Genomic DNA, 26513 nt, shown 5'->3' on the forward strand with positions numbered 1-26513 from the left:
CTCTCTTTTTCTTCTTCTTCTTTTTATTTTTCGACACATTCAACAAGAGAACAAATATATATATATATATATGATTTTAATAGAAAATACAAATTATTTCTCTAAAACGATTACTTTAAAATAAGTATCGTAATTATTTAAATCGCGCCGCGGCGTATTTTTACTGTTCTTTTTCTTGTTTCTTTACTTCCTATTTTTATTTTCATTTATTTTATTTTATATTCCCATTTTTAATATAGTATTTTTTTTTAAATTGTAATTTACACGTTCCGACCAACCTCGACGATTATTTTTATTATTTCGAAAAGGATATGATTAGAGAAAAAGAGAGAGAAAGACAGAGAAAGAGAGAGAGTGAGAGAATGACAGATAGACAGAAAGGGAAAAAAAGGGACACGTTGAGAGAGATGGTCGAGGTCGTTGATACACGGTCGCTGGACAGAAAGTTATTTTTTTTTTTTATAATATACAGGAATATTTACAGATGCTCATTAACGTATTAACGTTTTTTCTTAATTACAATAGAAACTATTCACTTACGACATAGTTATCTTTATTTTCTTCTCTTTTACACCCATACGTTCACGTACTTTCTATCTTTCTCTCTCTCTCTCACACACATACATACATTTCAATAATTTCAATTTCAATTGTTCATATCTCACATAGCGCGTTATCGCTAATATTATCTATTAATCTATCTAACTTCCTATACTATATACTTATCCCCTCGTAAGGGTTCTTCTTAATCGACCTAACAGATAAAATTGTTGTCCACGCAATATACGTACTCGCACACGCACATACACACACATATGCTTTCTCACACATTATTCGTCGATTACATTCTTTTTTTAATTCGTACAAAAAGGGAGAAGAAAGAAACCTGTGTGTATGTGTCTCTGTGTGTGTGTGATTATTAAACGCGAAGCATCATCGTGGTACACACTAGCGCAACACACCAATTTAACAAAAAGGAACAACTTATAGGATAAAATAAGAACTAAATAATAATAATAATAATAATAATAATAATAATAATAATAATAATAATAAAATTATTATAAATACGAAGTAGAAGAATATATCGATGAGAAAGAGTTTTTGTTGTATTATTTAAATAATGAATGCACATTTACCAACTATAAAAATAAGAAAGAAAAAAATAATAAGGAAAATATTAAAATGAAATGAAAATATGAGAAACAAGCTATCGAGATAGATCTAATCAATTATTATAAATCAATAGAACTTTAATTTTCATCGAGGAGGTTACGTGTATGTACCACACTCACGTGTATGTTTCTCGTTGAATGTTATATATCAGGCACTCCGTTTCGAGGAGGTCAACCTCGATACACGATATTAATTACTCGTAAGACAATTTTTCGAACCACGTCGAACGATGATATATTTATTTATTTTTTTTCGATTTGTTAATTAATAAAAGAATCTTTGGTACAATTTTTACTCGATAACTCGTCGTTCGTATGCGACAAAGATAGATGCATCTTTTCTTCTTCTTCTTCTTCTTTCTAATCCTTTATCATAATCATCGTCATTTTCGTTTTATTTAATCGTAAATTTGATCATTGCTTTTATTTATCCCTTGAAAATAGGAGATTAGAAGAAGAATGAGGAAAAGAAAAAATAAATAAAGAAAGGAAAGAAAGAAAAAGTGAAATAAATGGAATAAAAGTGGCAGTAATCGTCAATGGCAGTAATAATCGTCATTATTGGCAGTAGTAATCAATGAATAAAAATAGACAATTTGTTTTTTTTATTTCTTTTTTTTTATAGAAGAATATATGCTTGCTGTTGCTGCTGTTGCTGTTGCTACGTTAATAATCGTGTATCAAAAAGATCACATAAGAATTATAATTTACGATAGAGAAATAAAGATAGACGAACAGACAAATAGATAGATAGGTTGATAGATAGATAGATAGATAGATAGATAGATAGATAGGATAGAGAAAACAAATTTTTACACACACGTGTGTCCAACTTATACGACGATTGAACTTAGGATTTTTAAACGTTAATAATGTTTTTAATATTTCTATTTGTGTTGTTTTTTTTTATTCTATTAATTGTGCCACACACGTGTATGCATGTTAAATACGTGAGATAATAATACGTTAATTCGCACACAATGTAATCATATTAGAAATATACGAATGAATATGTCGGAAAAGGCACGGAAATGCATTATGTTCGTCCGTCATTACAAGAATTAATATACGAATTGGAATATATTTATATATACATGGGGCGTATGTAACATCAAACGATACTAAGCGATTGTCATCAAAATTGTTAATAGTATTTGAGAATCTTTTTCTATTCGTTTTATATTATTTTTTAATAAACTTTTGAGAAGAAAATAATATTATCGCGTTTCGGATAATGAAATTGATATTATTTTCTATTTTCTAAGACGTATGATCATAGATCGATTTTAAACATGAAACACCTAGTATACACGTTTATATGCATGTATATGTATATACACTATAATACGGTATAACGAATCTTGTTGACCGATGAGTAATTTTAATGAATACTTTTGAGATACTTCGAAAAAGGCACAAAATTCGTGTGAATAGATGTTACCCAATTATACAGTATTTTAGTATTAGTTAAGAATTAAAAGAACTATATAATTTTGATAATTGAACGAAGAAAATGTTAATAAAGAAGGATAGAAATATTTATGATGGAGAAAAATGAATCGTATATGGAGAAGAAGAGAAAGAGGTAATAAAAACAAAATAATATAAGTATATAATACAAAGAAATAATAAAAACCAAGTTAGGAGGGGCAGGAGGAGAAAAAATTGAAATGGAGTCGAGAATAAAAAAGAAGAAAAAAAGGACAAAAATGAAAGAAGTAGAATGAAGGAACGAAAGAAGAAGAAGAAGAAGAAAAAGTAGTAGGAGTTAGTAGTAGTAGTAGTAACGGTGTGTTCCTACTAGCAATTAAAATTCTATTTTCCATTTCTTTTTATCTTAGAAGACTGACGAGTCGTAGCGAGTCAGACACGACACGACGAGCTTCTTAATTAGTCCAGGCCAATTAAAAAAAAAAACCAGTAGCCTGACGGATTATTGCGACATGCGGTTTCTAATCAAGACAACAACAACCACCAACACCAACAACAACAACAACAACAACAACGTTCGGATACAATTTTTTGTAAATTAATTTTCTAAAAAGTTGTTGTGAAAAGTTTTTTTTTACGCGGGTTGATGAAATAATTTTTGAAAATAATAATCAAAAAAAATATAATTTGTAAGAGGAAGGAAACGTGACGATGTGGGTCGATAGAATTGAAATTATTATAGAATTGAAATTATATATACACAACAACAACAACAACAACGTTCGGATACATTTTTTGTAAATTAATTTTCTAAAAAGTTGTTGCGAAAAGTTTTTTTTTACGCGGGTTGATGAAATAATTTTTGAAAATAATAATCAAAAAAAATATAACTTGTAAGAGGGAGGGAAACGTGACGATGGGTCGATGGAATTGAAATTATTGATTTATTTACACGCGTACGTTAATATCTCGGTTAAAATCGATTAATATATTTCAATTCGAATTTTGGTAAGGATCAAAAGTTCTAAGAAAACGTACACGTGTTTTTGTCGAGATTTTCTTAACGACTAAAACGCAAAGGAGGAACGTTCCCGTCGTTTTTTTTTCTCTTTCTTTCTTTCTTTTTTTTTGTCGATTAGAAATCAAGGAGAAGAGAAGGGAGGAAAAGTAGGAGTTGGAAAACACATTTCTATCGATTGAATTTAGATGGGGGGGGGGGGATTATTATATAATGTCAATAAAATCTTACGAACGAGAACCGATCCCGCGAGAACGTTCGCGTAAAAAGAAAGCTTAAGGAAATATTATTATTATTATTATTATTATATATTATTATTATTATTATTATTATTATTATTATTATTATTATTACGAGGATAATAAAAATTGAGGTTATTATATAATCCGAGGTTCCCGTCAATAAAAACTCGTGACGGAACTACCTTCGTGGTTCTTTTGTCGCTGTAGGGGGGGGGGGTGGGGGGATCATATAATTAACTAGAAGTTTTGTAAAAAAATCGATTCTTTTTAGATTCCGATGGTCGTGTGTGTGTGTGGTTTTCTATTAATTCACTTTTTTTATCTCGAACAAGATACGGACGACAGCTAATAATATATACGAGGTAACGAGCATATTTTTTTGTTTGTTCATTTAATTTCTATCGAACGAAAAAAGAAGAAGAAATCGTATTTTATTAACTTATTCGTGTATTTAATTACTTATTCATTTATTTATTTTATTATTTATTCATTTAATATAATTTAATTTATAATTTTTTTTCTTACTACCTTTTTCTTTCTTCTCTCCTATTTTTTTCTTTTTTCTTTTTTTGTCCTCTCTCTTCATCATAATTCATTTTAACGATCTCGAAAATGACTTGAGCGTTATCTTAATCGCGGCGTAATTTATTTATTTATTTTTTTTATTTTTTTTTCTCTCTCTATTTCTTGGTTAGAAAATCGATTTTTTTCTTCGATGGTACGGAGAAATATATTTGTAACTATGGTCCGTCCGGTTTTTTAAACACGTAACACACTCTTCCCGTTTCTTAAGAGATAAATTGTAAATTACACAATCGTATTTACAAACGTGATATACATATTACAATTAATTTTTAATAACTATTATAAAACTTTTCTTCTTTTCCTTGTGTTTTATTTTTTTTCTTTTTTTTATTTTATTTTATTTTATTTTATTTTATTTTATTTTTCTTATCCGATCGCGGGGCAACGTTATGCTGCGTAACGTTTTATAAATGAGAAAACAATTGTGTGTCTCGCGTCAGTTAAACAAGACCGCTGTAAATTCTCGTCGAAAGTAACTCGAGCATATTCTATTTTTTTTTTCCCGCTTCCGATATTATTTAATCCTTTTGTTATTAATTATTAGAAAGTTTCAGCAAGAGAATGGAAACTTAGTTCGATGATTTTCGTGACGATAATATATATATGTGCATGTATTTATGTACGTGTGATATCTTATTACTCGAACATTTTAGAATTCCTTTTTTCGTTAAACTTTCTCTTTCTCTCATTCTCTCTCATGGTAGGATATATCATTTTAAAGCGCATTCCTATAAATCGAATTCCATCAAAAGTACAGAAGTACAGTTGTATCGCGTGTTACTCGAGGAAGAAGAAGAAGAAGAAGAAGAAGAAGAAGAAGAAGGTGAAACGACTTTATCGATTTTTCCATCTTTTCGTTTCGATACTCGAGGGATATACGCATTGATACATTTTCTTCTTTTCGTGCTTCCTATTCAAACGATTCTTCCTCTACGCTTCTCCTCGCATAAGCTTCTCGTTCTTTCGTGGTTGATAAAAAAAAAGAAATAAAAAAAAAGAAAAATTAAAGAACCCAGGGAAAAGATGAATACAAGATAGAAAAAAGGAAATGGGAGAAAATATGGAAATCGTGAAGGTTGGAAAATCCTTCTTCAAAATTTCGAGATACGCTGACGACGACGACATGTTTACAGCGGTTTGTCATAGTAGCCTAATATGTACGTTTCGTTCTATCTTTCTAACGTACACCTTGTATATATGTATGTATGTATGTATGTATTTATGTATGCATGTATTTATGCACGTCGTATGGGGGATGTGACTTGTTTGTATCTTGTGGTGGTTGGTATGTGAAGAATATGGGAAATTTATTCTGGCAGTCGGCAATTTAGAAGCAATAATTTCTCATACTAACTTCCGGCACGGGACTCAAGGATGGGGGTCGTCCCTCGCGAGGGACAACCCCTTCCTCGTGTCAGCCGTAGTAATAGCTTTTGGTGTTGAGGCTTCGAGGATTTTCCGTGCGTAAAATCGTATGAAGACTGTCCGTGCCAACCATGTGGTTACCCAGATCGACCCTGACACCCGTCGTCGTCGTGCTCGTTGCATGATGAATTGGCGCCGTGTGAATGCTGTTAGGCGACAACGGTATCCTAGTATCTGTGTAATATCGTTCGCTACCGTGAAGTCTCTCGGCCAGTTGAGTCTCCGGTATTCTGAAAACAAAAGTACAGACTAATTATTTCTAATTACACCTGACCGACCGTGTCTCCTGTACTTTTTTCTTTCATTCTCTTTCATTTTGATTTCTTTTTCATTTTTATATGCCGACCGTGATAATGTGCCAAGTGTGTTCGGTGTTTAATTATCGATTTTTAAAACATAGAAACGATCGAATTGTTTGTTGGTCCAGATTTAAAAAAGGAAGTTTAACTTGTCAGTGATATATTTATATCTATATATATATATTATAATGTTATACGATAAAGTCTACTACGACGACATGAAAAATTCGCGACAACGTATATCCATTTGCCGAACTAGAAACAACAATAACAACAACGTAAGGGAAAATTTCTAACGTGGCAGAATATTTCTGCTATCTCATCGTTTCGTCCGAAATATGAGCTCCCTACTTCAAGCGTTTCCAATTCCATCTAAACGGGTAAAATTAATTTACCTGGTGTCCTGCATCGGGACCGGAACTGGCGTGGTGAGATCGATGTTCGCGTCGACCTCGGAGATGTTGTCCGTAAATGCGTTCGGTAGTGCCTCGTTATTTGCGTGGAACTTTGCGTCTCGTTTAGCGCGATGACGACTCAACAGAAGTTTGCCAATCACCAAGCCCAAAAATACGAGAACGCCACCAGAGACGGACACGATGATGTAGAGATAAAATTTTTCTTGATTGTCTGCACCGGGAAGGACATGAAAACAAAAAGAAGCAAAAAAAAAAAAGAGAAATCGTCTAATCATTTGAATACATTATTTGCATTTTTTCTTTTTTTTTTTTGTGGAAATACGTACGATAGGGGAGGGTTGGGCTGGGTCTTCCGCGACTAAAAGAATACGTTCATGCAATTCAACTAGAATATTTTTCATGCTCATTTATCGATCAAACTAACAATCCGTGTTTGGAGAGCCATGGACCTGCGCCACGCTTTATTCACCAGCCATCAAAATTTTACCGATTGATCGGGCCAAACAAAATTTACCTTTCCAGAAAACTTACGAAACGAAACACCGAGCTGTCATGCCAAAACTACGATTTACTGCCAAAAAAACAAAAAAAAAAAGGAAAACTGCAAATGCCTTACAGGATGCTGCATTCTAATCAAACAGAACGTTGTTTAAAATGAACGTGTGATTAATTGTGATTACTATTTGTTCTTTTTCTTTTTTCTTTTTTCTTTTTTCTTTATTTTCTTGATCAACGATACGTTCATTTCCTTTATTGTCTTAAATAATTTTCGATTATTTTCTTATGCGTAATTTATGTATCATACGTCGATCAGTTTACCGACCGAAATGTTTCTTCTTTTTATCTTGTGAGTTTTTTTCTGTAGAAATCTTCCTTACCGACACTCGCCAGAAAAGAAGTTCGCGTTGCTTACCGACCGAGCGACAGTCGAAGAACGGAAAAATTGCGAATGTACTTACTTGATATGAACGAGTAGGCATTGATCCATTCATTGAGATATCCGACAACCATACGATCCTCGTCGGGAACTGCGTAGACGACCGTCGTGCAGTTAGACGGTGATACCGTCGTAGGTAGGGCACTACTATTACCACCCTTGTTGTTGCCAAATATCATTCCCGTGGTTACCACGGTCGATAAGGACATGTCTTTTTCTTTGGTAACTTTTCCTTCTTTACCGACCGAGCCTAATTTGTTCAACGCGTTGTCCACTGTAGTGGCCGAGAAATAAGTGATTATAAAAGGAAAGAGAAAGAAAGAAAGAAAAAGAGAAAGATGTAGGGTGACAGAGAAAAAGGGAAAGAAAGACGTAGATGTAATACAATGATAGTAAAATCAAAAACAAAAAGGTTTAAATATAAAATGAAACGAGAAAATATATAAATTGACCATCGTTGGTATAGAAATTTGTCCAATGAAACACATAGTATCTCGCCGGAAGAAATGAATTATTTACAGAGGAAGCATAAATGCATTTTGCAGAAGGGTGCATCCGCCACCATTTCCTTTCCATAGCGCGTTGATCAATTTTCAAGCTATACTATGGCGTTTGCAAGATTGATTTTTGGCTTTTTAATTGATGATAATATGAATTAGATAATATCGTTTGAGTGAATTTTGTATGAATGATTCTAACAAAAAAAAGAAAACATAATTAAAGAGCAAAGAAATTATTTGTAAATTTGAAGAATATAGAAAAAAAAAATAAAATAAAATGATCGACACTTAAAACGTGGACGTGATTGTGCCATAGAAACGAGACGACCAGAGTAAAGTTTATACAAAATGGGATTTTGATGCGTTAGGAAGGGAAAAAAGAAAGGTGCAATTGTCGGATATTATCGAGAATTTTTTTCGCAAGGAAAACGTTCTTTAGGGGAGAAAATGAAGACACATAAAAGGTAGGATAAGCTTTCCTTTTGTAGAGACTTTTACATGACGTTATACATACGAAGAATATCCCCAACGTAATCTTTTGTCAAGTATAAGGTAACGTGTTTAAAGTGAATGTGAATGTGTAATTAGAAATGCAAATTTTCTTGTGCCACATAGAAAAGGCGAGTGTCGAGTGTTTCGTTCGCAATTTCAGAGAAAATTTCGAGCTTTTGCGCTTTTCTGCATATACGTATATATAATATGCACATATGTACTTTTATATATATAATATGTATGTATTACGGGTCAATCGTATATAATACATAAATATAGATAGGTTTAATTCATTGTCAAATTTTCCTTATACTAAATAATGTTACCATCGTTGAGAACAAAGTGTGACACGTATCGAATAATTCCATTACATAATGAAATTAACATTCCTCTAACGTGTCACAGTTAAATTACCTTAAAATCACGAATAATGCGCGTGCGCATGCTAAAAATTTCTCCCCGTTGCTGGCATCGCATAACGTTCAGAGAGAGAGAGAGAGAGTAAGGTATAGTAGTAGGTATTTACATACTTACATAAATACACGATGCATTTATCCAATACGCTTGCTTTGCAATCAGCATGCATTAGACAATGAAACGAAATTATTTACAAAAAGAAAATGTACTCTTTTTTAAATTTTCATTTACTCAACACGATATTAGAAGAAAAATAAACTTGCTTTTAAGAATATTTTCAGAGCCAATTAGAATAAAATTTGCGTAAACGCGTATCATTATTTATTTCCTTTAAATTGTTCGTTAACAAATTCTCCTGACGAGGGAAAAGAAAAAGGGAAAAAAAAGGAAAACTTATCTTGTCGGGTTTGAGGGGGATTTTGATTTATTTTCTCGGGGGTTGGGGTATGGGAGAAAAGAAATGAAAAGAAAATAAAAAGAAAAGAAAAATGAACAAAATAGAAAAGGCAAAAAAGGGATATATATGTATACATACATACACACACACACACATATATATACCCTTTTTCCTTTTCACCTTTCCTCCAGTGGTTCAACTTCCAGAAAATCGGCTAAAAAGTGGAATAGTAGTAGTAGTGGTAGTAGTAGTACAACCAGGTTTAAAACCCGTTGCTCGTCTCGACGAAAAATTCAAATGCACTTTCGGCCGATTGCTAGCAACGAAATCGATGCTTTCTCAAGCCCTGGGAAAAAGGATACGGGAGGAAGAAGAGGGGGCGGTGGTGGGAGGGGGGGGTAGGAGGAACTAGGACCTCAAAGGACGCATATATCGTCTCTTTTCATAGTGCTCTTGACTTTTGTAGGAGGAAAACGATTACCTTTCGCCTCGGAACGTCGTAAAATTTATCGAGGATCGTTGGTAGGCGACAACCGAACGAGAATACTGGATCCCTCTCTCTTGCGAGATTTAAAAACATTCCCTTTCTCCTTTAGCTGTTGGCTTTTCGATCGACATCGGGATACTTTTTCTACGAAAAATCTTATCAAGGAGAACACGCTCCCCTACACGGGGTAGGGGGGGCTTGGGAGGAGGGGGGTTAAGGGAGGGCTGAAGGTACTTTATACTCTTTCCGTTCGTAGATTTCAAAGTATAAAACGTGGTATGGTAGTAGCGCGAGAGGAAGATAGAAATGGAAAGGGCAAAAAGAATAAAAAGAGAGAGAGAGAAAGAGAAAGAAAGAGAGAGAGAGAGAGAGGATAAGAAAAATAAAGTAAAAAAAGAAAGAAAAAAATAGAAAGTAAAACGATTTTAGGATTATGAAAACGATTCGATTCGATTAAATCAGCTTATCTAATCACCCACAGGCAAGTGATTATAAGAGACGCCGGAAATTCTCTGGTATTCCTCTTGTTTTTTCTTTCACTCTTCTCCATTCTTATAATTTCGCGGAAGAAAATATTGGAAAAGTTTTCTCTCATAAGAGAAAGGAAGAAAAAGAAAGAAAGAGAGAGAGAGAGAGAGTCAAGGAGGGGGAAGGGAGAAATCGGGGATCGAAGTTCCTAGAGGGATAGTTACTAGGAAAAGAGAGAAAGGTCACAAAAGCAATGAACGATAACGCGAAGTTTCTCGAGGAACATTGCTGCTGGTCGTTGGTAACTTTCCTCCCCCCCTACCCCCTACCCCTTCTTCTCTCTCTTTCTTTTTCTTTCATTCCCTAGCCAGCCTTTAATTAGCGTTATGACGCTAAATTCTCCGGCCCGATAAAGTTAAAGCTCGATCAAGTGGAACGAGTCGAGCGTTTCCGCGCCGAACTGCTGCTGCCGCCGCTGCTGCTGCTGGGACCACGCGAAATCGTCTGTGAAAAGCTTCGAGGAATATTCCTTATTCTTATTTTTATTCTATTCTTTTTTCTTTTTTCTTTATCTTTATTAATTCCCTTCTCGTTACGTATACACGCATTTATCTATCTATCTATCTATATCTTGTTTTGTATAAATCTTTCTACCTGACCTATAAATAATTCTTTTCTAACGTCATATCCTTTGAAATGTCATTTACAAAGTGAAAAAAAGAAGAAGAAGAAAAAAAGAAATTAGAAATAATGGATTATAATTGGATAAACATTTGGGACATATATATTTTCCATTACGTATGGTAAAACAAATATTCTTTTGGAATAGATTAATAGAAAATTCTGTTTCTATATTAGTAATATTGATATCAAAGAGTTTTAGGGGTGAGTAATAGAAGAGGTTTGCTTCTCCATCACGTATCCTCGCGGTTCGAGGTTTCAAACCGCTACGATAATTCGGGATTCTAATTAAAAGCGTATATATTAGTAGTAGTAGTAGTAGTAGTAGTAGTAGTAGCAGCAAAAGCGTGCAACTTCGAGTAAGGATAATGATGTAATAGATTGCAACTGTAAGTGTAAACCCATACGTAGGTAGATAAATAGATAGATAGATAGATAATAATGGAGAGAAAGCAGGAAACTAAAGATATTACAAACGATATTTTCACTAATTATACGTGGAATATATTTTACGAATGAACGATGATGCAAATCTATTAGCCGGTCTTATGAATAGTTTAAATTTCTCAACGTTCAAAGTTTCATTCGTTTAATTTTTTCCTCGTAATCGAATCTCGAATCGGACTATCTCGTTTAAGAAAGAGAATTATTCATTATGATAGAAATCCGTAGGAACGTATTATAAAATTCATCCGAAAGAATATGAGAATTTTGTCAGTTCGACTCTATTCGAAATTGGCGCCAAACATTTTGTTAGGTCGCTGGCTGGTTTGGCACCGAAACCAATATCAAGCGTGTTCTTCTAGAAACCTTATCCAATTTTACAAGACGACCGACCCCTTTTGCCTCTTTTCCTCTCCCTACCCCTCCCACCACTTCTCTCTCACTCTTTTTTCGTCCCTTTTCTTTCTTTTTTTGTTCACCAATCCTGTGTTTTTCTTCGTCCAATTTATATCGACGAGAAGACGAAAAAGGAAAAAAAAATAAAACTGAAAGGAAAAAAGAATCGTTGGATTCTTTTTATACATACGTGTGTATATGTGTGTGTGTGTGTGTACCAATTTTTCGTAACCCTCTTCCTCCCTTTTCTTTTTCTTTTTCTTTTTCTTTTTATTTGTTTGATTGCATTCACACACGTGATCGGAGTTTCTCCGTTCGTCGAAAATTCGAAGAGACACGTTGAAAAAAGGGGAGGTGGGAGGAGAGCAGGGGAAAAAGAAAAGAAAAGGATAAAAATAGTATAGATATTCAGCATATGGAAAGAAAACTATAATCCCGTTTTATCCATTTCATCGTTTTTCTCATATATTTCGTTTCCTCGTTTCTTCGTATTCGAATATACTTTTCTCTTCCCGTGCACTTTTTATCGAATAGGCTTCTTCTTCTTCTTCTCCTACTATACCACGTTTCATCAATCGAATTCAAAGGAAAACGTTTACCGATTACGAGAAAGAAATACTATAGTTCGTTTCTCTAATGTAAGTAAGTAAAAAACACCGTTATTAACGTATTTTAGATGTATATATATATTCCTAACCAACAACAAACTGCTAGAATTTCAATGGGGAAAACTTTAAAGAGGTAGAGCGCGTAAAACACCGACAACGTTTTACGATGCTCGATTACTCTTGGATTTTAAGACCGCCCACCAACAGACTGCATCGTAATTCTTTGAATTTTGCCCCACCCTTTTTTTCTCTCTCCTCTTTTTCTTTTTTTTATTTATTTCCGAAGAAGAATTATCGTTTCGTTTGGTTAGACTTATTGTTAGTCGACTTGGTAATCGATTAACTCGAATGTTAATCTTTAATCGATAACTTTGCAAACGATTTAAACAAAATTATTGTGAAAAGAAAAAAAACAACACAAATAATATTTATCGATATTTCCATTTAACATTTGCAAAATAATTATAATTTAATAATTATAATTTAAAAAAATATAATTTAATCCTCGCGATACGACTAATCAAATTGAATCAAATAAAATACACTACATAGACAAAAATCATGAAGGAATCGTAAGAAATTTATTTTCTAAAGAAACTTCGAGTCACGCGTGTTAACATCTATACCAATCCTCTTCCCCCTTCCCCCTTCCCACCCCTTTTAGAAGTTTCTCGTAGCACGACGCGACAAAGGAGGTATACGTTTTCGTATAAACCTACAAACGTACGTCCATTTAAAATTTGCAAAATAATTATAATTTAATCCTCGCGATACGATTAATCAAATTGAATCAAATAAAATACGCTGCATAGACAAAAATCATGAAGAAATCGTAAGAAATTTATTTTCTAAAGAAACTTCGATAGGAATTCTCGAAGTCACGCGTGTTAACATCTATCCTCTTCCCCCTTCCCCCTTCCCACCCCTTTTAGAAGTTTCTCGTAGCACGACGCGACAAAGGAGGTATACGTTTTCGTATAAACCTACAAACGTACGTCTTATTATGCACAGAGGCCTGCGATAAACTCATTAAAAGCAGAAATACGTGTAACCGGAAGCAACTACTACGAGCACACATAGAACCGCGGAAATTCGAATTGTGGAAACTCAGTCGTCCGATTCTCTTATTGCATTTCCTCCTTTTCCCTCTCTCTCTCTCTCTCACTCCTTCTATCCTAAGGATGGTAGAGAAACGGAGGAAAGCTTCTGTACTTCTGTTTCAGTGTGCTTGATTTACCTCAAAGAACGGAACACACCTCCTGTGTGAAACTTCGAATTTCTCAAAAGACGACGACTACGACGGATGGTATAATCATTCCTCTCGTAAGAAAGTATTTATTTCAAATTATTTACCTTTATAATAATCAATTCCTCCTATTCTCCGTGTATATATATATATATAATTTACTCTCTAAAAGCATCCTATTTAATTACGACAAACGAGGAAAGAAGCAACGAGAACTTGCATATAATATAATTTATTAATATGTGTTACGTATTTCCTAAAGCATTTCATAAAACGTTTCATGTTTATTAAAGTACATGCATAGCAATTACGAATTGAGACTAATTAAAAACCCTTTTCAATTATTATAATCATTCGTTTGTAATTTTTGTTGTTACTTATTAGATCGTTACGGATCCATTTAATTAAGAAAATAATATTAATAATAGTATTAACGATAACGAGAATGATCAACTTGTAAGTAATAATACGTTTTGATCGGCTAACTAAATCGTCATAGCAAAAAGATTCGTGCAAGGATTCATCATTGGGAACTAATAATAAAATATATTTCTAAATTAAATATTAAGATTAATTAGCATGCATTGACACGAGATAAAAGGATAAGCTGAATGAGTAGTATAACATTAGCAACACCATAAACTCACGTATAATAATATTAATTAGTTCGATATAGGAAAGAAATAATGGAAATAAAAATAAAGAAATAAAGAAAGAGGGAAAGAGAGAGCAAAGAGAGAAGAAAAGAAAGGAAAGGTAAAATGAAAAATATAAAAAATATAAAAGAATAAGCTTACCGTCGTTGTTGGTCCTAGCACGCGGTGGCGATGAACTGACCGTCGGGAAATTTCGCGAAACGTTGTCCCTTGGCTGAGGTTGCGGCCCTTCGAGATTTGGACTTGGACTGAATTCGGCTCTGAAATCGACCCTGTCGAAACCTTCGTCGTTCTTATGCGTCAAATTCATCTCGTCCGATTCTAAATCACTTTGATACTGTTCCCTCAAGATCCAACGTTGTACTTGAAATTAACAAAACGATATATATATATATATATATATTAGGTTGTCCATTATCTGAAATTGCAATCATTAAAATGATTTCAATTTACATGCGAATACAAGAATACAACGTGTTCGAGTATTCGAAAATAACATTCGTGTTAGGCAAATAATACGCTTTATATTTCTCTATTTTTTTCTTCTTTTATTTTTTTTCTTTTTTTCTTTTTTTCAAACTCTACTTTCATTTCGTCTCTATCGCGTTTCGCACGTAACGAGAGAACGACGGTTCTATTTTAGAAATAGAATTTTTATGAAAAAATTCTAAAACAACAACGACAGATATACATATATATATATATATACAAAGTAAGAGGAGGAGGGGTAAGAGGGAGAAAGAGAAAATGTCAGAGGATGGTAGGCTAAAAAGGCAACGGAGATACAATTCAATTTCTTTCACGGTATAAGTGAGGTCGACGAAATTTACGAACGAGAGAGAGAGAGAGAGAAAGAGTGAGAGAAAGAGAGAGAGAGTGTGTGTGTGTTTTGGTAGAAATTTTCGTGAAAGCAAAGTGTCGCTTGTCGGCGGCTTGACGCAATACACACCACCCAGAATCATTTTCCCAACGAAGGGGTATAATATTTCTCCGTAAGCACAAACCACAGATAGGAATTTCAAATAGCTAGATATCGTTTTCAAAGGAAACATTATATCCCATGCGTGACAGGCGAACCATAGAGTCTACCTATTAACGCTTATTATTGTTATTATTAATTAACATTTCGGTTGTGCCTTCGAGGTACGATGCTAGCTAGGCTGGTTAATAGATACCTGGAGTCTCAGTCTCCCCCTCTTCCTCCTCCTCCACTTCCCACCCTCAACCTCATAGCTTTGGTTTGTTGTATATCCATACTCGCTGCTTCTAATCCGACGTGTTGCTGCTTGATGTGTTATAACTCATGTTCCTGAATAACGCGATGTAGGCAATAGTGTTTCTCTCTCTCTCTCTCTCTCTCTTTCTGTCTCTCTATCTCTATCTATGAATCTTCTCTAGGGATTGTACGGTTTATGTTTGCGTGTTTATACGTATGTAATAGAACGAACAAACGTATGTGTACAAACACACCATACGTGTAGGCTCAAGAGTTACTCCTATGAATCGCTTTACGAAATTGAAAATTGGCTAGGGCCTGTGTAAGCTTTACCCTATGTCTATCTCTTTGCTTTTGTGCGTATATTGATACGTCATAAACTAGATTACTACTCTTTCTATCTTCCTTCTGTGAGTGGATAATTCCACGTATGCACATACGAGATGACGATAATGATATGCGTTTGTACGAATACGAAGATATTCTCATTTGATTTCAATTACGATATACTTATATGTATATATATGTATTATTCTAGAGCATTGTAATTGACATGTGTTTAATACACATACGTCAATTAGTATAAAATGATCGTCGATTATTCAAAATTGCATTTCGTATGTCGTTCGAATAGTAAATTTATATTAAAATCATCTTTATCTATTTATCTATCTATCTATCTTTGTCTCTCTCTCTCTCTTTTTGTCTTTCTATGGGGGTTATAGTAGATAGCATTTGCAATATTACGCGGGTAATATGCTCATTGAAACAAATTTACTACCTACTTAGTCAAGGTATTTCTGTTATAGCGTAATATCATGGGAGTGCTTTGCAAAATGTAATTCCTGCATTACACTCGCTCGCGATTCGATTATTTTATTAAAAAGGATTTCCTTGGAAATCTATTGTCAAGCATTTTTTTTTTTGGGGGGATTTATTACGAGGTTGACTCGCGTCTTCTCTTCGGTTTAATATTATGAAAAATGTTTAATCTACCGTGTTTCTTTTTGTTTTCTTTTTTATTTTTACAGCTTTTACTATTGGAATTCAAATATTACGCGTATGACAAAAGAATATTTTGACGAAAATTGACTGACATATTAATTTACAACGATTAATTGTGATTTCAACGTTAGAATGATCTTATAATCAAAATGAAATCGATTGGATTAACGATTTTCGAAATGCAATTATGAGAATAATATGGGAATATCATTTAATTGATATCTAAGAAAATCGTGCTAAAATTGGCACTCTTTATAATATATATATTTATATATATATTGTCCAGTTTACCAGTAGAGTTTGTCGTTAAAACTTAATTAGGTCAAATTTAATAGAAACAAGACGAAGCGCACAACCAACAACAACAACAACAACAACAACAACCACAACTCTCCACCGCATCTTGTCATCTTCGTTACGAGTATTCTCTCCTATAGTTTCGAGTATTGGGGGGTGGTGGGTGGAGGGTGGGAGCAGGGGGAGCTGCTGGAGTTAGGAGGTGGTACTACTACGGTCATCGACGTTAATTATGAGAACGTACGATTTACAACTGGCACGTGTGGCTTTCAACCCTTCGATCCTTATCCGTTAGACTCGTGAACCCCACCCCCCCACCCGCTCCTCCCCCCATATTAACGGATTCCCACGGAACTGGTGGTATCGCAAAATGCGTTTCTACCGTCCTTCCATAAACTGGCGCTGATCGTTCTGCCGATCCGGTACGATCCGATAAGAAAGTGAGCTCGCGTAGTGCCGAGAGCGTATGTGTTGTTCGTTATCGTATATTCACGGCATAATTACTACGATAGGATCGGTATATATATATATATGTATGTGTAATTTCGTATACAATGAACGCCTATAATCTTCAAACTTTGTTCGGAATTAATAGGCGCTTCTACGCCTTATCAACGAATAGAAAAAAAAAAGAAAAAAAAGAACAAGATAAAACTTACTATTATATATATTATTATTATATATATTAATAGAAAGAAAAAAAATATAAAACAAGAGAAAACTAACTATTACCGCGAGAAAAGATATTACCATGTTATATATTTCACTTTAGAAAAAAAAAGAGAAAAGATAGTGGTACGACTGTTAGATGTATAACAGGCAGTAAAATAACAACGTCCAACTTTTACGAATGACATAATATCAGTCGGTATGGAAACCCATTTGCGCTTGACTATTCTGGCACACCGTAAGTGAAATGAAATGTTTCCTACGAGCCAAAACGATGAAAACTTATACTTTCGGAGACAAGATGGATCAACATTTTCCGAGCCGCGTATAATCGAGAGCTTGCTTGTATGTAATAAAGCTTTCAATGGCCTAGACTATACAGAAACTGACAGTAGAGAAACGTTGCTGTGTGAAACTAGGAAGAAGAGAGAAGGGGGAGGGTCGGAGGGGAAGAGGGGGTGATAATAATTGTTCCCAGAAGTCCCATAAACGCGTTCGCGTACGCGAGATATCGTAGTACGGAGGGGTGGGTGGGGGAACCTTGCCAAGGGTTGGTTGGACCTTTCGTTCTGAACATGTTCCATCCGATATCTATCTCTTTCACACCTACTACTACTACTACTACTACTACTATTACTACTACTATTACTACGATACACGTCAAGTTACTTTTCTCTAATAACATCTCTAATACGCGATGAACCAATTTTCTTTCCTGACAGGATTTGCTGTTGTTACCTAGGGTAAGTCTTTTTGACGTTGGAAAACACGCCTCGACGTTTCTTCCTACGATTAAAGTTTATTTTCTGTAAAACCCTCCCCTGTACGTACGTTGATTTTTTTTTTTTAACGTTCAACGCGTTTTAATCATTTTTGCATTTTTGTTCGAGTATTATATTGGATTGTCGGAAAAGTTCGTAGCCGATTTTGACGAAATATTGAAGAAATCAATTGAAATTTTCTTTTAGTGTATATATTTATTAAATTATATAAGTGCACGTTATCTGTTCCAAAACCTTTCTACATCTTTCAGGTAACTTGAAAAATTCCATTCTTCCGGAACGTTCTAAGTTTTTGCTTTTTTTTTTTCTAATATATTCAGACTCGTCTCTTTATCTCACCCCACAGAAAATTGGCGCGAACTTTTCGGACAATCAAATATTTTACATTTTCTTTTTTTTCTTTTACACCGAAAATGTTAGATTTGACAAATTTCTTCCACGGGTATAAATCTAATGGAGTTAAGCGTCAGTTCGAGAATAAAAGATAAAAGAATGAATGTTAGAGAAAGAGTAGAAGAAGAAGAAGAAGAAGAATAAGAATAAGAGAAAACAAAAGGGAAGTTTCTCACGCGACTGCGACTGTCGGACTGTCTGGACGCAAAAGTGATTAATGGTGAACACTATGAATAGTAGCGGTGTTGGTAACGATTCGAATGCCTACGAGAGGTGAGTTCGCGAAAGTACGCTTGCTTGCAACGCTTGCAACGCTTGCTTGCAACGTTTGTTTGCGTTAGGAAGAATCGAGGCAACTTCAAAATCAACTGCGGTTATTAATTACATGCTAAAGGGTAAACGACGCCATGCCGTCAACGTTGAACGACGAAAGAAGTTAAAGGGGGGTTGGTTGGGTTGGTTGTTGTTGGTTGATCGACGTGAACGACGAGGAAAATTTGACCACGTGTTATCGTTTAACGGAAAACAATTAGGCAAATCATCTGCTCTGTGTTGGCTATATTCGAGTGAACATTTTTTGGGATGTTCAAATATATAAAGTTTTAAGTTTGATTATTATTTATATTTATTTATTTGATCAAACGATAGAATAAACGGGGTTTGAAATTTTAGAAGGTTTGATTCTCGGATCGTTAGACGAGTGATATGAATTTATTATTTGTTTGCTTGATAATATAAAAAAAAGAAGAATAAATAAAACGTTAATTCGATCGGAAGAAAGATTTTCTCTTGGAGATTTGAAAGAAATACCAAGATAATTAAGAGAGAATGAAATGAAGATAGAGAGAGAGAAAGACCGAGCTTAAGAAAAGCGAGGGGCTGATTAAAAGAGGAGGAAAAAAAAGGATCTTTAAAATGTAAACTCAGAGAGAGAGAGAGAGGTGCTCTCGAGTTGGAAGAAAAAGCAAAATGCCTGGGCGCCTACCTAAGGTTTATGTGTCGAAGCGGAATAAAAACACTTTTGCAATCGTCAAAGAGTGCCTTTTGCATCTCTCGCCTTCACCTAGCCGAGAGAAAGCTGCATTGCCGGCAGCGGTTGTTGCCAAAGAGCGATGAAGAGAAGAAGAAGAAGAAGAAAAAAAAAAGGAAGAAAGAAATAAAGAAAGGCAGGAACGAAGAAAACAAAAAATAAGGCAAACTGAGAGAAAATGAAACGCACGTGGGGGCGTTAGTGGAAAGAGGAAATAAATACAAAAATTCCGCGGCGCGATTTACTCGCTCGAAGGAAGAAAGAGAGAGGGAGGGGGTAAGGGGGGTAAAGGAGGGAGGATGAGGGTTTCGAGGAAGGAAGAAATTTAAACGATGACGTTCGAAAGCGACTTTTGACAGCAACGTCGGGAGGAAAACTGGGACGTTCCTACTTTCTTTTCTCGTTCCTACTTCCTATCATCTCACTTCGTATATTTTCCTGGCTGACTGTATATACGTTACGTGTCTTTCACTACTTTTCATCTCTACCGTGCATGTCTGCTTTACGTACTCGTAATACGCGACTGTTACTACTTCAACGCGTCCGACTATATAAGCGTTCTATACTACTGAACACGCACTTTTTAAAATTGATAATATATTATTAGCGAATTGAATTGTTTTTTTTTAATTTTTACTTTTATCTTCCTCCCCCGATTTTATTTAAATACACAGGAGAAACATCAAAGCAAATGTTGGGTAATATGATATAAAATAAGTTTAAATCGTTAGTTATATATAATAGAAAATTGTAAGATTCTTTGATCATTCTTATAGTCTTCTTTTTTATTCGATATATAATTAAATGTATTCTAGGAAAGGATAAAAGATTTCGCCAAGCTTTATAAATAAATGTACGGAACAATGTAACGGTAATAAGTTCGCATAACTTTCAAAAACGTTTGTATATTTGCCTGGTTTCTTTAGTCAGTTCTATCTTTCTCCGTGTTTCATTTCCACGCGTTGGTGAGGTTAATATATATATATATTTTTTTTTGGTATATTTTCTTATTCCAACCGTTTGCCGGTAGAATCTCTCGAAAGTTAGCATAGCGTTGTTTGCATATTCATTCGAATCCATAGGAGAGCTTCTCGACTGGCTGTAGCTAGCAGCAGCAGGTACACCACTGATACCTATCCCGTTGAATTTCTACGAGGTCCACTATCTTTGCCCCAATATTCCTGGATGCACATTGTGGAAGAAGCAATTGCTAGAGGATGGAAAACAGAAGGCTTTCTAGTTTAACCTAACCTCCTCCTCCTCCTCCTCCTCCTCTATGCCAGATGCAATAACTTAGTAATTGACGTTTTAAGGATACAAAGCAACTTGACAGTAGTTACGCGTTTAATAATCGTTTTGTTTAATTTACGTAGGGGGATCGTTTGTTAGAGTCCTTCTTCTCTGTTATCTCAATTTGCTTAACGCAAATATATATGGTGATGATCCTCGAATTTTCTCTCTCATTTATCTTATTACGATTTCACAGACGCCTGCACCAAATTTTTGTTACTTTTTATCTATAAGTAAATTGAATTATAATCGTTGACGTTGAAAAATATAAATAATTCTAGGGCAAGCATATATATCTATATATATATATATATACGTGCATGTGCGTGTGCATTTGTGTTAGTCTCTGAGAGAAACGTCGGCTCTGATATTCGGTCTCTCATTTCGTGTTTACATTCTAGTCCTACCTCGTATATAACCACCATCTATTCGTAATAGACTCGAAAGCTGAAAGCAACAATAACTTACGCCCCTTTCGCGCGGACCACGCGATATTGCGTTAGTGCAGCACCCGTTGTAATTGTTAGGCGTTCTTTTAGTTCATGTCTCTCTTTCTCTCTTTTATCTATGTGTACGTACGTGTATGTACTGTCTGTACACGGACGAATGTATTGTTCTCTTGCTATCTTGTTTTTTTCTCTCTCTCTCTCTCTTTCCCGTTCTCTTTCTACTCTTCGTGGACAGATACGAGAAAGTATGCGAAACTATACAACTATAATACACTACCTACGGATGGATGAGGACAAGAGCTTTTGTATACACGAAACTAAAATTCGATATTTTTCTCCTTCACTGGCAGCTAGTATCTCTCTCTCTCTCTCTTTCTATTTCTCTTTCTGTACGATGTCTCTATCAAATTTATCGGTTTTAATACGCACAGAGAATGTAGGATGCGAAAGACTGAATATTAAAATATACATACCTGGCTGACAAACGTGTCGTTGTATACAACGCATATGTTCGTTCTTTCGTTCATATGTTCGTTCATTCGTTTGTTCGTTTGTTCGTTGCTTTTAATAACATACTTCATAGAAACACGTAAATCGTCTTAAAACCATTCCCGTGTCTTTTTCTTCTTCCCCTTCTTCTTCTTCTTATTATTATTACCGTTCATTAAAAAATAAAGAATACGAATTCGTTGTTTCCCCTCGAGAAAATACGAGAGTCCTTCTCTTCATATTTCTTTTCCGTCCCTTCTTTTTTGTTTTCTTTTTTCTTTTTTTTAAAATTCAACAGATAGACAGGTATATATTATTTATCAGCGAATTATTCGAACAATTTTCTTAACAAAATATAGTCTTGAATGAAAATTGTAACAAATGTATAATAATGTTAACGATTTGTATTGTTAATCGTAATATTATTCTACGATGTTTAAATTCAAACGCGTTAACGACGATTAATTGATTTTTTTTTTTCTTACCGAGTTAAATGATCTACCCCTCTTCTTCTTCTTCTCCTTCTTCTTCTTCTTCTTCTTCGTCGTCTTTAATTATATATATAATTTTTTTGTTCTTCTTCTACTTCTTCTTCTAAACCCATCGTCACGATCGAACGAGTTTTCACGGGTGATTTAACGGGAAGGGTGAAACGCAACGTTGTAAAACGGGGGTAGTTTTCTCCTTCGACACGTTGTTACGCGCCGCCTCCCTTCTTCGTTGGACGTTCAAAGAGGCAGAAAGTTTTAAATCCTTTAATAAGTCGCGGGACACACATCCCCTTATCTCGTTGTTACGTGTACGATGAAAGGGTGTGTGAACGAACTCGTCGGTTAGGTCGTCGTTCTTGTTCAACGAGCGAAAAAAAAAAACCATAGGCGTCCGGCGCATAAAAGAGAGAGAAAGAGAGAGAGAGAGATAATAATCATCTCACACGGTAATTACGCTTTTAATTGACCCCATTTTAAATGAACCTATTTACCATTTAGATTATAATAGTGTGACGGTAATTATTTTCGAAAAAAGGCTGAAGAAAAAAGAAACCTACGATTTTGTTTGTCGTCATAGTCGCGTGATGGATAGATTAACTATATACTCATATATATGTTTTATCTAACGATCTCGTTATTATTGAGATTAAACATTTCTTTCACGATAATTCAAATAATTATGAAACTTTCTTTTATATTATACAATGATCACGAAATATGAATTATTACAAATATATTCCTTTTTATTAATAATAATAATATTTCTATTATTATATTTAGTATTAGTATTAGTATTAGTATTTAGTATAATTATATTTAGTATTATATATTATTATTTATTATTATTATATTTATTATTATTATATATAATTATATATTAAGTATTTATATAATAATATTTCTATATTATATTCTAATATTTCATTTAAACAAAAATCCTATCGTAACAACACATAAAATAAAGATATATATATAATATTTAGTATTACCAATAATATATGTCAAAATTATGACGCTTATGAATAATTGGTTTTACACAGCCACACACACACACACAGACACATATACACGTGAGAACAAAGTATACGACTAAAGGTTCATCATCTTCTTCTTCTTCTTGCTTGCTTGCTTTGATCAGACCAGCCAAGTTGTGCTCTCAACTCATGCATTACTTGGATACGTGGGAAGAATCTACACACACACACACACATACGCACACTCAATAAATTACACGTAGAAGGAGAGAAGAGAAAAGAAGAGAGAAGAGAGACACGTATTCTTACCAACACTTGTATACGTATCTTCTCTCACGCGAAAGGGAACAACATTGTGTTCCAACGATCGATTGTGTGATCGATCGATCGATCGATCGATCGAATTCTCAGACCCCATAACAACCGAGGCACCGATTTTCTCTCTTAGACTTTACGATGGAAACGGGAAACGCGTCCAAGTGAACTTAACGAAGCACCGTTCATAAACGAATCACCGACACGGCCGGTTCCGTTCCGTTCCGTTCCGTTCGACCTGCAAACGATCTGCGGATGGATGCCTTAGAGAGTAAGAGAGAGAAAGAAAGAGAGAGAGAGAGAGAGATAGGTGGAGAGGGTAAGAAAAAAAAAACCACCCCTTTATCATTTATTTATCGTGTATACTATACTTTATTCTTTCCCTTTTTATTTTTATTTTTATTTTTACGTGTATTTCTTTTTTTCTCCCTTATAGTATTATGTGACTTATGTTAGTATTATCCATGATAGATTAGGTGCAATTATTTCGTCAAAAAAATAAAAAATAAGGGGTAGTTTATTTAGTATTAATAATAATTTTTTATTTTATATTAATTAGTAACGAGAAATATTCTAGTAACAAATATAACTGTTGCTAATCATCCCCTAATCGTTATAAAGTTAAACAAACGGCAATAATAATAATAATAATAATAATATCGTTTAATAATAATAATAATATCGTTTAATAATGGAAAGGAAAGAAAAAAAGAAGAAATATCATTTCAACGTTACGAAATATCGTTCTTAATTATAGAAATTCGTCGATGTTACCGGTTTTTTCCGTTTGACCTCCTTTTCTTTTTTTCTTTTTTTTTCTTTTTTCTTTTTTCATTCTTTCCCGACAGGATCCTGCACTGCTCGACGGAGCAGAAAATTTTTTCGATCTTAAAAAGAAGGGAGGAGGAGGAGGAGGAGAAGATGAAGATGAAATAAAACAAAAGGGAAAAGAAAAAGGAAGGAAAAAAAACACGAAAAGGGAGAGAACGAAGGGAAGAGAAGGGTAGGTAGGAAGGAAGGAAAGACAGAGTAGAAAATATAAAAAGAAAAGGTAGGAGGGGGGAAGAAAAAAAAAGATTATTCTTCAGTAGTATTGGTAAAATGACGCTTTCGAAGTGTTACCTGTGAGAAAGAGAGAGAGAGAAAGAGAAAAAGAAAGATAAAGAGAGAAACAACAAACCAGAATGAATTCGTTCGTTCGTGGGGTGAGTGGGGAGGTTGAACGAGAGGGGGATGGACAGGGGGATGATATCAGAGACGCGGAAAGAAGAAATATACGTGTGAAAGTCGCGGGTTGGCAATAATTAGTCCGCTACACACAGTTGGTAATTAAATTGAAGAAGAAGGCACAGCAGAGCAGCAGCCTCGGCTCGTGAAACGTGAATACGTTTTCGAGACGACAGAATATGAAAGATGCAAAAGAGAGAGAGAGAGAGAGAGTGGGTGTGTGTGTGTGTGTGTATGAGAGAGAAAGAAAATCGTTAGATACGCTCTGAGATTTATGTCCTGCGGAGATAATAACGTTCGTTATGTGAGGCGCGTTCATTGCTTCGTTTTACGTTAGTACCCACCCCCAATCTCCACCCCCCCTCCCCAACGTCGTCATCAAGGGTGTCGGTGGGTTGGTTGGTTGGTCGGTCGGTCGGTCTTTTGTCATTAAAATTGATTTTCATTTTTTAGTTCGTTTGCGTTCGTTATTCTTCTAAATTGGGTAAGATTTTCATAGGAATGATATAATAAATTTTGAGAGGTTGAATAATTTGATTCTGATCGAATTATAATATATAAACGACGAATCGGATGAATGGAATTATTTTAACGTCTCTTTATATTTTTTTTTTTTTTTTTTTTATGTGATACATTTGTATTTTACGAGTAAAAAATTTGACGTACTGTTAAAATAAAGAAATACAAAAATAGAGAAAGAAAGAAAGAAAGAAAGAAAGAAATACTGTATCCATTTATATTCGCAGCAATACGCGTATCTGTTACCTATGTGTCAACCGTGTCGTAGTTTTGAAAAAGAAAAAACAAAAAAATGGAAGTCTAAATCGAAATAAAATATTTGTGTTTCCATTTGTATAAAGAATAAAAATAAAATCGTTTCATTTTTCGTGCTTTCAATTTTAGTCCATTTATCTAATAGTTACGATAAACTAGTAAGGATGGATGATAATAATACGCGAATTCGTTATACAAATAACAGCCAAGTTGGCTTTTATTAAAATGATTTTTCACTATGATTCATGTCTATCCAAGTACTATTACTTGGTATACGAATATTTTGTGAACTAATATTATTTTGAATATGATGATACACTGTATACTCGTTACCTGTATATAATAAAACGTAAATGTTAAGAGTGTATATAGAAATTCTCGAAAATAAAGAGAAAAAAAAAATGTAGAGAAGAAGAAAAGAAAAGAAAAAAAAATAGAATGAAAAATGCAGGTGAAATAAGAAAGAGAAAGTAATAAATAAAGAATGGTAAGAAAAAAGAAAAAAAAGAAAAAATGAAAATACACCGGGTGTTATCAGAAAAGAATAGAATAGAGTTTTCCTTTACTCTTGTTGAGAATCCAAAGGTGATTTTCGAAGACCTAGCTAGAGGTTGGTATTATCAGGAGGATTTGCAGTTTACGCTCGTCGGATCGAAATGTATAAGATATATATATGTAACATCCCTTCTCCAGATTTTCTTGATAGCGTGTCTAGAACGAGTAGTAGTGGAAAAGGAAAAGAATTTTTCATGATATATATATATATATTTTTTTTTTTCCTCCTCGAATGGA

At 34.3% G+C, this 26513-nt stretch overlaps 1 protein-coding gene across 7 annotated transcripts in view; it reads right to left on the reverse strand.

Moving 5' to 3' along the window:
* Positions 1 to 4442: 4442 nt before the first annotated feature.
* Positions 4443 to 26513, reverse strand: part of LOC122517539 — a 146249-nt gene continuing 124178 nt past the window's right edge. For all 7 annotated transcript variants that reach the window (XM_043635984.1, XM_043635981.1, XM_043635983.1 and 4 more), the window contains 4 exons: positions 14462 to 14683; positions 7551 to 7802; positions 6571 to 6802; positions 4443 to 6106 (listed from right to left, as the gene is read on the reverse strand). In XM_043635984.1, coding sequence (XP_043491919.1) covers positions 5866 to 6106; positions 6571 to 6802; positions 7551 to 7802; positions 14462 to 14683 — 947 coding nt within the window. In that variant the 3' untranslated portion in view covers positions 4443 to 5865. The remainder of the gene's footprint in view (positions 6107 to 6570; positions 6803 to 7550; positions 7803 to 14461; positions 14684 to 26513) is intronic.

Source organism: Polistes fuscatus, unplaced genomic scaffold, assembly GCF_010416935.1.
Source record: "Polistes fuscatus isolate 324 unplaced genomic scaffold, CU_Pfus_HIC Scaffold20, whole genome shotgun sequence".
NCBI lineage: Eukaryota > Metazoa > Arthropoda > Insecta > Hymenoptera > Vespidae > Polistes > Polistes fuscatus.